The following is a 15,000-nucleotide window of genomic DNA, read 5'->3' on the forward strand; positions in this document are numbered from 1 at the left end:
TCTCTTCTGTTCTGGGAAGTCATGCTAATAATAGTTCTCGCACTCTTTCTAGCATTTGAAAAATCTGCTTCATAAAGCTCTATTTCACTTAATTATATCTGTTAGATTATTGGTCTGAAGAGTTAGCTCAGCAGGTAAGAGCACTTGCTCTCTCAGAGGATACACATTCCATTTCCATCACCTACATGGTCACTCACAACGTCTGTAATTCCACTGCCTGGGTGATTCTAACGTGATGGTACACAGTGTGATAATGGGACGGTGGTCGGTTCAGGGCTGTGCATACAACCACCTGTATGTACCAGACACAGTACCTGTCTTATATGATCCTACCAACAACCCTTTAAGGTAAGATTTAACATCTCTCCGTGAGTCTGAAATCTGAGATTTTAAAAATGGGCCAAATGTCACAAGATGACTCAATGATAAAGAAGGACATACACAGACTTTGGATGTGCCCAGGTACTTCACTCTCTCTGGAGGACACCCTGGACCCTTGCACATCTATTCCAGGAATCCTGTTGCTTAGGAGTTCATTATCTCCATCCCCTGAGTTCCACAGAACTACAGAAGCATTTGCTTCAAATCTGAAATGAGTATCTGTTTCCACCACTTAGAAAATACTACCAGAGAGGGCACTGATGATGATTTCAAGGATGCACCAGAGTACTGTATGTAGGGAGTACTGTGGGACTCAGACTTCTAAGGCAATTTTTGAAAGTTTATCTTTATTAATAAATCAATTCATTTTCTCTCTGTCAACTCCCTTGGGGAAACATGTAGGTGAGAAGACATAGTGGGTTTAGTGTTAGTGTGGCTTGAATACGACTGAATTCCATCTATTTCTCCACTAAGCTCCTGCTCTCCCCAGGCAGTTGATACCTAAGGATGCAGCTGAATTTGGGTCAGGGCTTTTCCATGGGAATAGCAAAAACTGCTCTCATGAATTCAGCTAAATACATGTTCTCTTCACTGCAGGCCGTCTGGACAGCAGGCCCTTCTGCAGCGGCAGGGGTAACTTCAGTGCTGAAGGTTGTGGCTGTGTCTGTGAACCAGGCTGGAAAGGCCCCAACTGCTCTGAGCCTGAATGCCCTGGAAACTGTAATCTCAGAGGCCAGTGCCTTGATGGACAGTGTATCTGTGACCAGGGTTTCACTGGGGAAGACTGCAGCCAGCTAGCCTGTCCCAATGACTGCAATGACCAGGGCAAGTGTGTGAATGGGGTCTGTGTGTGCTTCGAAGGCTATGCCGGCCTCGACTGTGGCCTGGAAGTCTGCCCAGTGCCGTGCAGCGAGGAACACGGGATGTGTGTGGATGGCAGGTGTGTGTGCAAAGATGGCTTTGCTGGTGAAGACTGCAATGAGCCCCTTTGCCTCAACAACTGCAACAACCGTGGGCGGTGTGTGGAGAACGAATGCGTCTGTGATGAGGGCTTCACGGGCGAAGACTGCAGCGAGCTCATTTGCCCCAATGACTGCTTCGACCGAGGTCGCTGCATCAATGGCACCTGCTACTGTGAAGAAGGTTTCACAGGTGAAGACTGTGGTGAGCTCACCTGCCCCAACAACTGTCAGGGCCATGGCCAGTGTGAAGAGGGACAGTGTGTTTGCAACGAGGGCTTTGCAGGGGCAGACTGCAGTGAAAAGCGGTGTCCCGCAGACTGTCACCACCATGGCCGCTGTCTCAACGGACAGTGTGAGTGTGACGATGGGTTCACAGGGGCTGACTGCGGGGAACTCCAGTGCCCCAATGGCTGCAGTGGGCATGGCCGCTGTGTCAATGGGCAGTGTGTGTGTGACGAGGGCTACACCGGAGAAGACTGTAGCCAACGGCGATGCCCCAATGACTGCCACAACCGCGGTCACTGTGTACAGGGCAAATGCATATGTGAGCAAGGCTTCAAAGGCTTTGACTGTAGTGAGATGAGCTGTCCCAATGACTGCCACCAACATGGCCGCTGTGTGAATGGCATGTGCATCTGTGATGATGACTACACTGGGGAAGACTGCAGAGACCGCCGCTGTCCCCGGGACTGTAGCCAGCGGGGGCGCTGTGTGGACGGACAGTGCATTTGTGAGGATGGTTTCACTGGTCCTGACTGTGCTGAGCTCTCCTGCCCTGGTGACTGCCACGGCCATGGCCGCTGTGTGAATGGCCAATGCATCTGCCACGAGGGCTTCACGGGCAAAGACTGCAAAGAGCAAAGGTGCCCCAGTGACTGCCACGGCCAAGGCCGCTGTGAGGACGGCCAATGTATCTGCCATGAGGGCTTCACAGGCCTGGACTGTGGGCAGCGCTCCTGTCCCAATGACTGCAGCAACCAGGGACAATGTGTGGCAGGCCGCTGCATCTGCAATGAAGGCTACACAGGGGTAGATTGCTCTGAGGGTGAGTATCAGCAAGCTGGCAGCAAGTGGTCCTGATGGGTATTCAGCTGATGCCTATCAGAGAATATTTGGATTTATCAATATACCAATTCTTTTCATGTGTTCTGCTAGTGTATTCCTGTTAAATACTCTCTCTCTCTCTCTCTCTCTCTCTCTCTCTCTCTCTCTCTCTCTCTCTCTCTCTCTCTCTCTCCATATATGAAGAAGTTATGTTCCATCTCTTGGTACTGGGCAACTTAGATTCAAAAGCTCAGAGAAGTGATACTGTTGTCCAAAAGACTCAAAGCTGATACTTAAATATTGTCTATCTCAACTCTATTGGATCAGCCATTCATTATCCTTTACTAAGTATCAGCTTCCTTTCCTTCTCTACTCTGGCTTTGAAACAAGGCAAACAAAATCCCTTCATTTGAATGGAAATGATTTCAACTGGACTGAATAGACATTTCTATTAAATAAGAAGAACTTATTAAGGCAGTCAACTAAAGAATAGTTTCTGGTTACCTGGGAACTAGACCTGTCCCTTAAGCTGTCTTTTGGTGCTAACTTTATCCAAGGGCTGTGAGCATCTCCCAGAAGAACACCGTTTCTAGTAGTTATTCAAAGCAGAGGTATAGTCTCCATTCAAGAAACATTGACTAAATGAAAACACAGCAAAGAACAAAAATATTCATGTTCAAGGAGCGTCTTCTCTTTATTTTTCTCACACTCGTGTCATGATAAAGAACATCTTCTGAAGGTAGGCAGGAACAAATAAATAGTCCCAGTGTTTAGTGTGTGTGAATTGTGCAAGATTAGCAGAGAGATGTGGGCTCTAAACCTGATATAGGCAACTGCAGGAAAACTTTTTGCCCTCACTCACATCTAAGGAACAAAAGAGTCTGGTTAGACAAATCCTATAGAACTAACTCAGGGATCCAAGCCGAGATGACACTTTTCTGTACCCTGGTATAACTCTGAGCTAGGCCCCAGAAAGTGGAAAAGTGTCACATATAGTGTTGAAAGCAATACTACTGGCCAGGGACTTCAGTCTGAAGGAAATGGACTAATGGGTTACAAAGCTACTTCTGGTGGCAAAGATCTGTAAACCCAGCTCCTACAGAGGCTGAGGCAAGAAGATCAAGTTCAATGCCTGAGCCACAGGGAACATTCAAGATCAGCCTAGGCCAGATGGTCAAAATAGATTGTATGGCATTCTCAGAGAATTAATGAAATTATTTTTTAAAGTAAAAAGAAATAGAGGAAGAGAATTTTGTTATAAGGAAAGTAAAAGACCTCTTTTTAAATACTTTTTAGACTTATTTATTTTTGTTTTATGTGTATTAGCGTTTACTTTGAATGTATGTGTAGGAACCACCTGTGAGCCTGTACCAGCAGATGTAAAAGGAGGACATGAGAGTGCCTGGAACTGCAGTTTCTGGTGCTTGTGAGACACCATGTGGATCCTGGGAATGTATCCCTGGTGCTCTGCAAGAGCAAAAGTGCTCTTAACCACTGTGTAATCTCTCTAGTCTTGACTGGCAGAACTTGTATTTGGTATGCATAGGACCCTAGCTTCGAACATCACAAAGAAAGAAAAGATGAATCATAGTAGGGCTCCAACTGAGTCCAGAAGGTTAGGAACAATGTGTTTTAAGAACAGACAACTTCAGATCTCTATTGCAAATAGTAGAAGAGAATTATCAAGGAAGTTAAACTTATAGGGTACTACAGGTATATTCTTGACCTCCAATATCCTTTTTTATTCCTCTCAGTGTCCCCTCCCAAAGACCTTATTGTGACAGAAGTAACAGAGGAGACTGTAAATCTGGCATGGGACAATGAGATGCGGGTCACTGAGTACCTCATTATGTACACACCCACCCATGCTGATGGCCTGGAGATGCAGTTCCGTGTGCCTGGGGACCAGACATCTACCACAATCCGGGAGCTGGAGCCAGGAGTGGAGTACTTCATTCGTGTGTTCGCCATCTTGGAGAACAAGAGGAGCATCCCTGTCAGTGCCAGAGTTGCCACCTGTGAGTAGGCAGAGGACTCTGTGTAGACTCACCAGCTGTGTAGCACTCTGCGTACTTTAAGGGCCCAGTATTTATTAACACACTTTGCCCAATGAGACAGAAGCAATTGTTAACCCCATGTATAGATAAAGAAACTGAGACCAGATAGTTCATCATCTCCTCTCAATCCCCACAGCTAACAAAGATGGATTAGGGCTTTGACCTGGGAAGTCTTAGGAGATTAGATTTTAACCCTATTACCACCATTGTATGGAGTTCTAGTCTATTGAATTCACTGTCTGTTTCAGGTTGTTCCTTTAAGATTTAGTATAATTACCTTCGTGCCTGAAAAGCAAGCTGTGGCTAGAAACTGGCCCTTACTTGCTTAATAACAGCAACATTGGCCTCTCCTTACTGAGTGTGCACTACATGCCAAGAGTTAGGCCAGCAGACTTCATGGAATGTATCACTCAGTACTTGGTGCATTCCCAAGGGCAGACACAGTTACCACTTTCTCCCAGGAAAAGTAATGATCTCAGGGCTTTGTGTAAACCTTGCCCAAAGTCACAGTGTAATGGGTGATGAGTTAGATGGTGATCTGGGTCCTTCTGAATTCAAATCCTGTGCCTACTTTGCTTTGTTAGTTCAACCATATGAAATCGTAAGTAGGTAGTCATATGATTGGTCATAATAGGGGCTTTCATATTTTCTCACAGCAGACTGCATGCCAGAAGAGCCTCTAAGTAGACCCCAGATATGGTTACCAGCCTCAAAGACAGCTGCCCATCACAGCTTTAGTGTATCGCTAGCTGTGTGGCTGCCCAGGATCTTGCCTTTCCTTACGTCCTGTTGTGCTGTTCCTTACAGACTTGCCTGCACCTGAAGGCCTAAAATTCAAGTCTATCAAGGAGACATCTGTGGAAGTAGAGTGGGATCCTCTGGACATTGCTTTTGAAACGTGGGAGATCATTTTCAGAAATATGGTAAGGGACTCCCTAGAGGAGACATCCTTGACATAGGGGATTCTCAAGGTGATCAGAAGACCCTGCAGCTTCTTATGTCACTTGGTTTTGCTAGCTTTGGGTGGTAGACTGGGCACTATCACTTTGTGTGGTCACTTATGTATTTAAGTGATGTCGAATTCTTTCCTGCTATTAATAAGTGGAAAAGTATAGTATTAAGGGAGGAGAGTCCAGAAAACACAAGTTAAGTCATCTATAGGTACCAACTTGCAAATCTCTATTTGGGGTAACAGTAACCAGTCTGCCCTATACAGTATTTCCTGGCACATTTCAAATATGAGTGGATCTTCCTAGGACCCAAAGATTAGGTAAATTAGTTTTCTGGTTGTAACCCAGGCCCTGTTCCCAATTATCTGGGAGAGCATGGGATAACCCACAACTGATGTCGACTGCTGCCTTACAGAAGGAAGGGTTGATTTGTGGCTCTATTTGACAGGGATAGGGTAAGTATAGGTGTTTACAGGAAGAACAAATGAACTCAAGAAGCTGCTTTCTTGTCTCTGTACTCTCAGCATCTAATCTCCCAATCTGCTATGCTACATAGGAAGTAGATAATGGATAAACCAAACAAGAAGCAGAAACAAATGAAGCATGAAGGTGCATGGCTATCCCTGCCTCTGAATCTTAGCCCTGTGTTCCCATCTTACAGAACAAAGAAGATGAGGGAGAGATCACAAAAAGCTTGAGGAGGCCAGAGACCTCCTACCGCCAAACTGGCCTGGCTCCTGGCCAAGAATATGAAATATCTCTTCACATTGTGAAAAACAACACCCGAGGCCCTGGCTTGAAGAAAGTGACCACAACTCGTGAGTAGCAGCCAACACCTGTGATAGACCTAATTGTGTCTCTTTGCACCGTCTGGTTTATAGCACGCCCTCTGACACAGCATCTGTATCAGTGAGAGTTTGCTTACTTCAGTGAGAATTCTGCAGGTTTGTGATTTGGACTTGGGCTCAGCTGTGTGAGGATTGTCCTTGACTGGGGTCACTTGGGCCTCTTTTGTGAACAGACTGCTTGGCCTAGAATGGCCCCAGTCAAGTAATCCTTGCACTCTAGAAGCTGAGATGGAAGTATTAGCATGAGTCAAGGCCATCCTGGGCTCTGTAGTGAATTCTAGGATAATATAAGCTATGCAAGGAGACACTGTCTCAATAAAATGAAAGCAAAGCATAACCGGATGGCGATTTTCTATCTGTGGGACCCCATCATCGGCCTGGGCCTGGTGGCATGGCTATTGAGTAGACTCATAACTGACATTTCCATCACTGCTGTCGGAGCAAATTCTCAGGCCAGGCCCCATGGGAGAGACAGAGAAACAGATGTGTCCCCTCCCTGAAGTTTCTCAAAGGCACATGCTCAGGATGGTAGATGTAGAAAAAGTAATCATGGAAACTATCACAAGTCATCTACCACATCAGCTCATATCATACTGACACCGTCTCCCATGACAGAGACGAGGTGTATATGCATGGTACTGTGTGTAAAGACTAATGAATAAGCCTTGGAGAAACTGAGTCACTTTAACATAATGTAGGCCAGACAGTCCTGGTCATGACTCTAAGCACAGCTGACGGATGGAGATAAGAGGATCCCAAGGCTTGCTGGCCAGGTCAAGGCTAGCCAGAGACCCGGGCCCAAGGAGTAAGGTGAGCAGTCCAAGAATGATGCCTAAGGTTGACCTCTGACCTACAGATACACTCACATATACATACACTCACACACAACCTTTTGCACATATACATATATCCAAACACACACTCTCATACATGCACACATAAATGTATACTCACATATAAATGCATGCTCACGTACACACTCACACATGCTGTTCCAGCCACACACACCCACAAACAAACATGTACAACTTTCAAAAACACACACACACTCATACAAAGTCTCACACACACACTTTCAAACACAAACAGACATACTCATATACCTTTCACTTGACACTAATGTCCTTAGCAATTCTCAGGGTACAGTAGGATTTAATAAGCTAGCAACTTCTGTGGGATATAACTGAACTTAGAATTGTTCTAACAGCAAATATTTTTACAAAAGAAGATACTGGAGAATTGGAGCAAGTGATCCTACGTTGGCCTTTAGTAGAGAAATGTCTTATTTTCTTTAAGAGAACAGATGTGCTGGCTCTTTAAGAAGTCAACTCTTGCTGGCAGGGGCTTCCTGGGAAAGTTGGATCTATTGACACATGACAAGAAGGAACATCTTGCACTTAGATGCTTGCACAGTTTGCATAGCTTAGGGCCAGTACGTAGGACTGTCTCCTTCATAAGCAAATGTTTTCCATCATCCTGACAACAGCACTCTGTGGTAGGTGTGAGGCAGGTACTGACAGGAAAAATCATTAGATCACCAGTAAGGCAGAGAAAAGATCAAGGAAATGCTTATTCACTGTAGGCAAAGCACAGAAGAGAAAATGACATTTCTTTACTTGCTCTTTGCTCTTTAATTCAAATTATTTGAGGCTTGGCTGCTTTGTAGTCTGCTTAGTAAGAGATAAACACCCAGCCTCTGAAGGGCCATAGTGTGTAAATACCAACACTGATGGATGCACGCTTTGCTGTTCCTTTTGTCACTATTTCTGAGAATTTTTGCAGAATTCAAGGACCTTAGCTTTTTGGTGCAAAACATGTTTGATTCCTTCTCTCTGGCACCTCATCAAGGTTTATTGTGCTCATTCTAGACGCTTAAATGATGACAAGATTCATCATTCTATGATGGTGAAAGGGTGTGGTAGTCCTGGGTTTAAATCCCTTCTTTGCCATTCTCTACTTTGGAATATCCTACTTCTTTAAGGCTTGGGTCCAACGTTTGGGAAACTGGGTCCATAGCATCTTTCTCACCAAGTTGTCTTAAGCACGAGGCACAGATGACACAATACCATGGGATGTGATCAGTAGAGAGTAATGTCAGTCTTTACCATTCGAGCAATGCAAAGTCGGGGCTACCAGTATCCCTGACCACACCCCAACCTCCTTGGCAGTTTAACTGGCTTTATGGCTGACAGCTGTGAGAATGTAAGGCAGTGCCACTGTTCAGGAAATAGCATCATTTTCATGATGTATTTCGTGGATTCATTAAATACAAACTGATACATAACCACTTAGACTTTAAAAATGGACCACGAAGCATCCCACAATCTATCCAAAAAAAATGGTCCTTTTTCCATACTCTGCATGAATCCCAGCTACTTCCCTTTAAAAGTACTTACTGGACAGATGCTGAAGGCATAGACTAAACTGCCTTTAAAGATAAACTATATTTAATGTACAGGATGACCTGAGGAGCTTGAAGGCCAAACATTTATTTTGTGAATGGATGAATGAATAAATGACCCAATGTAACCTGTAAAGGTTCATGACTCGCCAAAGAATGACACCCCAGACCCAAACAGTTTGTAAAGCAAAGAGTGTTTTATTCTGCAGAAGTCCAGCATGTTGGGGTCTCTCCCATTACCAGAATAGAGAGACAACCAAGTAAGCTTGCAGGCTCAATTAAAACACATTTGACTTCTGGGGAAGATGAGCTTTATCTTTATCTCTAGGCATTCCAGAACCATTATGGGGCATGAAGGGTGGACTCTGTGGGGTTTTTTTGTTTGTTTGTTTGGTTGGTTGGTTGGTGTTTGTTTGTTTGTTTGTTTGTTTCCTCTTAGTAATTTACTTGCCTGGGCTTGCCCAGACTTGCCCAATTCTTAGCTTAACTGACAATTTGAAGCCTGTCATGGAATCTCCAAAGCCTTCACAAACAAACTATAAAAACATCTGTGACAAGATCGTGAGACAAGTGTTCTGTCACAAAACTCTCTCAGGGCAGCAGCAGCTACAGGGAGGAGGATGTACGTACCTGTTTGACATGAAAGGCTTAGAGGAGAAGGGAAATCTCAGTAGATGAAGCAAAGGAATAGGCTTTGGTAAGGAAGTGTGAAATCCAGGTGTATGGGGCAGGAAGTGAGTTTAACAGGATGGCACAGGGACTCCCAGAATGAAAACAAAACAAGCACTGTGCTTGAAACAGAAATGACTCTAGTCCTACCTCTTTTGTCAAAAACTACTTTGAGGCTGGCCCCTTCTGCTGGCCTTGACCCTTTTCTCTTCTCTTTGTTGGTCACAGGCCTAGATGCCCCCAGCCAAATTGAGGTGAGAGACATCACAGACACTACAGCACTGATCACCTGGTCCAAGCCCTTGGCTGAAATTGATAGCATTGAGCTCTCCTATGGCATCAAGGATGTGCCTGGAGACCGGACCACCATCGACCTCACACATGAAGACAACCAGTACTCCATCGGGAACCTGAAACCTGACACGGAGTATGAGGTGTCCCTCATCTCCCGCAGAGTGGACATGGCAAGCAACCCTGCCAAGGAGACCTTCATCACAGGTGAGGCATGCTCTACTGTCAAATGAGGAAAAGACAGAGTACCAGTTCTGTCCCACTCCATGCATGAGTCTTCCAGGCTCTTTTAACACCAAAGATGGTCAAGGGCTTTTCCAACTCTGCATATTCATTTTAGATAGTAATTGGTGACTTGTTTAAAGAAAACGGGTCTAAATAACTTCCAAAACATACCCAGGCACACACATACATGTGTGCCTATGTGCCTATATGTGTGCATGTATGGGGGAGAGAGAAATGGGGGAAAGGGGAGAGAAGAGGAAAGAGAAAAGGGGGAGGGGGCTGGTCTGATCTTCTCAGACAAAATTTCTGGTTAAAATTTAATGGCTCCATGGGTAAAAGCATTTGTCTGACACCTTAGCAAATGGCATTACCTCAAAGGTATGCAAATGTCGATTATCTATCCCAAAAATACTTTACAGGAGTTTGATAAGCACCAGGTGATCAGCAATTAGCTATCAAAAATACATGATTCAACAGAACACTTTTCATATCCACAGTCTTATCTTGGGGGCTTTGTAGTGTTCTTTAGACACAGAAAATGAACTAAATGCAGCCAATTGAAATGCTGCCTATCAATCAATCATCAAGAAAGGAGCCAGGCCTGTGCTCTTTAACTCTGTGTATCAGTTACCAAGACCAGCTTCGGGGAAATTCTGACATTTCTGTCCATTGGCAGGTGCCTTTTGAATCTCTGATCGAAATGCCAAGTTTTCCTACTCTCTTCAAACCAGGCCTAATGCCAATCTTCCCTTTCCCTCCTAAACAGGCCTGGATGCTCCCAGGAATCTCCGTCGCGTCTCACAGACAGACAACAGCATCACCTTGGAGTGGAGGAATGTCAAGGCAGACATTGATAGTTACAGAATTAAGTATGCACCTATCTCTGGAGGTGACCATGCTGAGATAGATGTTCCAAAGAGCCAGCAAGCCACAACCAAAACCACACTCACAGGTGAGCCCTGACCCAGCAGTGCTGTGCCACAGGGGCCCTCTAAAGGACAGGAGCCTGCTGCCACATATTCCTACTTTGCAACCCTGCAGAGAGAATGAAATAAGCCCAGTTTCCTCCTATCTACCCCTCTCACTGTAACTGCATCAAGTTAGTAACAAGTGATGGGCACACAAAAATCAAAAATCACATTAGCCAGGGACCAGTCTGGGATCACCTTTAAACTCTTCTGAGAGCCCACCTTCTGCTAGGCAGATCTCAACCTGCACATTCTCTTTCAGGTCTAAGGCCAGGAACTGAATATGGAGTAGGCGTCTCTGCTGTTAAGGGAGACAAGGAGGGCGATCCAGCAACCATCAATGCAGCCACAGGTGAGGTGCATGGCAATCCTGCCATGGCTGAAGTAGACTCAACAGAAAAGGCAGGACGGATGGGAAACGTTTACTTACAAATTAAAAGCATGAGATCAGAGGAGAAACAGTTCTCTAGTTCCATGGGGGTCTAGATGTCTACATTTAAAAGAACTAAAGCAGAAAATATAAGTTTACTCCTAAGGGAGCTACCCTAGCAAAACTCTACAGAGGAAAGAGAATAAAGGAATTTGAAAGAAAAATTGGAAGCAGACTTTAGAGTATGCCTGTTTTTATTTCTCAACCTATTCTTTTAAAATAAGCCTGTTTAATTGGTACATATATGAAGGCTTTCCCTTGAGAAAATACCACCATAGGGCAGATAGTTAAATAACCACATAGATACGGAAGCCCCATGGCTCCCATAGCATCCTGTAGTGCTAGCCTTGGGTGGAAACTACCTAGGGCTAAGGGTTTGGAACTGTTGCTTCCTTCCTAAAGTGTCTTTCCTGAAAAACCCATATTTCACAAAGGAAACATCCCCTATGCCTCCCAGCAGCTTCCGCTGAATCTCTCCAGGCACTGTGGAGAGAGGAGAAACAGGGTGTGTGTGAGACATAGGTCAGACTTGATTGGGTTTCCTTGGGATGCAAAAATCGCACACTGTGATTTTGAGATAAGTGTAGATTTGCATGCAGTTAATGGGAGATCAGTCAGAGGCAATACTGTACCCTTCGCTTCATTTCCTCCAAGTAACAGACACTTCACTACTGGATACAATCTCACAGCTTTAGATCTCAGTAGTGTTGCAGATTTTGTGTGTGTGTGTGTGTGTGTGTGAGAGAGAGAGAGAGAGAGAGAGAGAGAGAGAGAGAGAGAGAGAGTGTTCTGGGCATTTCATCACATGTAGGTTTGTAAAGCATGGATAACAAAGACTCAAAATCATCACACTGCATCCTGGGTACCCACGTTGGAATATCCCACAACAGCCCTGCCCTTTATGTAGAACGCTGGGCATTTATTTATCATCCTTCCTCACGCTGTCATTTTCCATTTTACAGACATTAACTAAGGAGAGTGTATCAATATTTCAGTTGCTGCAACAAAATGCCTTATGTCAGGTAGCTTTATGAAGAAAAAAAAATCTCTTTACAGTCTTAGGGCTGAGAATGAGGTTTAAAGGACCAGGAAATAGAGTGATTATTTAGGACACTCTATTTTGTCTACTGAGATGTCTGTCTTTGCCATGTCTTCAGGGGACATAGGGACCAGTGTCTTTCTGGGATCTCTGTTGTTAAGCACTGAACCTAACCACAGGGCCTGCCAATAATCCTCACATCTGAATAGCATCCTTTGGGGCATTAGGATTCAATATATTGGTTTTAAGGGGCTACAGTGTACAGTCCATAGCAAAACAGCCTATCATGTTTTGAAAGTGGCTTTTGTCCTTTAGCAATATGGAGACTAATAGTCTGTCTCTTGGAAGTGCTTTGTTAAGTAGCATTTTATAGTTTGGATAAACCACTGCACATTATTTTTAATTTTCCCCAAATCCCAAAAGGTAGTGTGTAACATCATCTGTCTATACAGGGTGGAGTCAGTCAGGTAACTGTCCTGTGGTACAGGACTCCCCAGGACACACTGAGCTCCAGGAGTCCCTGTGCTCGCAGCCTAAAGATGTCTCATCATTCTCTCTCCAGAAATTGATGCACCCAGGGACTTACAGGTGTCTGAGACCACACAAGACAGTCTGACTTTATTCTGGAAGACACCGCTGGCCAAGTTTGATCGTTACCGCCTCAACTACAGCCTCCCCACAGGCCAGTCAATAGAGACTCAGCTGCCAAAGGATGCCACCTCCCATGTCCTGACAGACCTGGAACCAGGGCAAGAATACACTGTTCTCCTCACCGCTGAGAAGGGCAGACATAAGAGCAAGCCTGCGCGTGTGAAGGCATCCACAGGTAAGTCATCCTGAGCTCCCGCAAGCCCTCTGCTAACTCTGGGTGGCAGCTTTGAGTCAGCCAGGCTTGTTACCACAGGCATGTGGTGCTCAGAGGAGAAACATACTCCTTTCTCTCCTCACAAGGCTCTCTCTGCCACAATGAAATGGCAGCTTCCTCTTCTTCTTTTTCTTTTATGAAGATTGATGCTTCTTCCTCTATGTCAATGGATTGAACCAAGTTCTCTCATGGAGAGATGCTGACTTCTAAGCAATCCTGACTAGGAAAATGTAAACTGGGAGCTGTGTTTGTCTGTCCAGTCTCTTGTTGCTGTTTAATTTGTGCTCCATGGTAGTCTTTAAATTTTTTTATTTCTGTTCTTTAATCTAATGACAGCTTTACCTTTCATTGTTTTAAAGATGCTCAGGATGTTGGATGTCATTATTTAACCTCTCTTGCCCTCCTCAGCATCAACCAGAGAACTGCATTTGGTCCGGAGCCTGCCTCAGTGCCTTCTCACTTTTCTTTCTTTCTAGTCATGAAGAGTCTCTTGTTCTCATTGGTTGATCCCAGGTCCCTTCTAGTCCTATTAGCCTGCTCACACACCAATCTTCTTTCCTGTCACTTTAATTCAGGGGCTGAACTGAACAGAGAATCTGGGGCTAAAAATGGTTCTTCCTATATGAAAAATGACACATTCAATTTTAGCCATTAAGTTTTCAAGATCGCTTGAATTTTTGAAAGTGACAGGCTTAGCTTCCATTTTCATTAGCATACATGTATGCAACTACGGCATATACTACACTGTGCTGGTGCTGGAAGAAAAGTGTGTCACGTGATCGTCGTAGCCTGGTTGATCCCTCTCTCCTTCTCAGAGTCCTTGAAGAAAACTAGAAGCTAGGAATATCAGCGATCAGGATGCTCAGAGGTCACTAGCACTGGTCACACAACACAAATGGCACGCAGCTGACCCTCAGTAGTCTGAAAGAGAATGACGAGGCAATTTAGAAATGTCTTGCAGGGCCCAAGTTATCTATTACTACTTCAACTAAATACAACAGAATTTTCAAATGTCAGTCTCCTTCATTAAATTGATCTGCCACCAGGTAGTACAAGAGAAAACATAATTGTTTCAAGTTGTTGAGAATCCAGGCTGCTTCACTTGTTCTTTCCCACCATGTTTAGGGTTCAGCTCCTGTTCCCGAAACGAGGTCAATGTCACAACATTGCTGCTACAATACCACCATCACATTCATATTCTAGGCAGTTGAATTGAGGTAGAGCCAGAACTCCGAACCATTGTTCTTTCTAGAGATTTTATCAATCGTTTCTCTCTACATTTCATTGGCTATTCTTAGGTAACATGAGAAGGCTAGTCTCCTATAAGAACATGCCACTGTAAAGTCATAGACCTTTTTAAGGAACATAGAGAAATTCGTGAGACAGAAGGACAGTCTCTAATCGGAAATGAGTGCAGTGGTTAGTTCTGGGAACAGTACACACTGCTCCCCACTGAGCTATGGGATGCTGAGACTGTCAGAGATGCTTGGAAGGAAAAGTTAATCAAAGATAGGGAAATAGAATCAAAGGGAGCTAGCTTTTATAGCCCAAGTTCAATAGTCTACCCTTACACGAGGAAGCAGAAATAGAAGAAGGAAGCAAACTCCTTGCTTTTCCTCTCCTTCTACTCTTTCCTCTTTAATGAAGTCATTAATTAGTTCAACACCCAGAAGGAGAGAACTCCCCCTGCATCTCTAGAGTCAAAGGCAGATGTTGTAAGATTAATATTTCTTACCTGTAGATGTTATGGGAAAGTGGAGAGCTGATGGTCCTTGTGCGTTTTCTCCAAGGAATCCCCATGTTCCAGCCACAGTAGTAGTCCAAGTCCAGACCTCTTCTATGAGGTGGCACCATATTGAAAGTATAGTTA

The 15,000-nt window shown here is 44.5% G+C and overlaps 1 protein-coding gene across 4 annotated transcripts in view; it reads left to right on the forward strand.

The window, feature by feature from the left end:
• Tnc (tenascin C) overlaps positions 1-15,000 on the forward strand; it is an 83,936-nt gene that overhangs the window by 24,787 nt on the left and 44,149 nt on the right. For all 4 annotated transcript variants that reach the window (XM_032902931.1, XM_032902939.1, XM_032902948.1 and 1 more), the window contains exons 3-10: positions 979-2,388; positions 4,142-4,405; positions 5,252-5,367; positions 6,056-6,212; positions 9,541-9,810; positions 10,595-10,780; positions 11,059-11,148; positions 12,828-13,091. In XM_032902931.1, the coding sequence (XP_032758822.1) occupies positions 979-2,388; positions 4,142-4,405; positions 5,252-5,367; positions 6,056-6,212; positions 9,541-9,810; positions 10,595-10,780; positions 11,059-11,148; positions 12,828-13,091 (2,757 nt within the window). The remainder of the gene's footprint in view (positions 1-978; positions 2,389-4,141; positions 4,406-5,251; positions 5,368-6,055; positions 6,213-9,540; positions 9,811-10,594; positions 10,781-11,058; positions 11,149-12,827; positions 13,092-15,000) is intronic.

The sequence above is a fragment of the Rattus rattus genome, chromosome 1 (genome assembly GCF_011064425.1).
Source record: "Rattus rattus isolate New Zealand chromosome 1, Rrattus_CSIRO_v1, whole genome shotgun sequence".
NCBI classification, from domain to species: domain Eukaryota; kingdom Metazoa; phylum Chordata; class Mammalia; order Rodentia; family Muridae; genus Rattus; species Rattus rattus.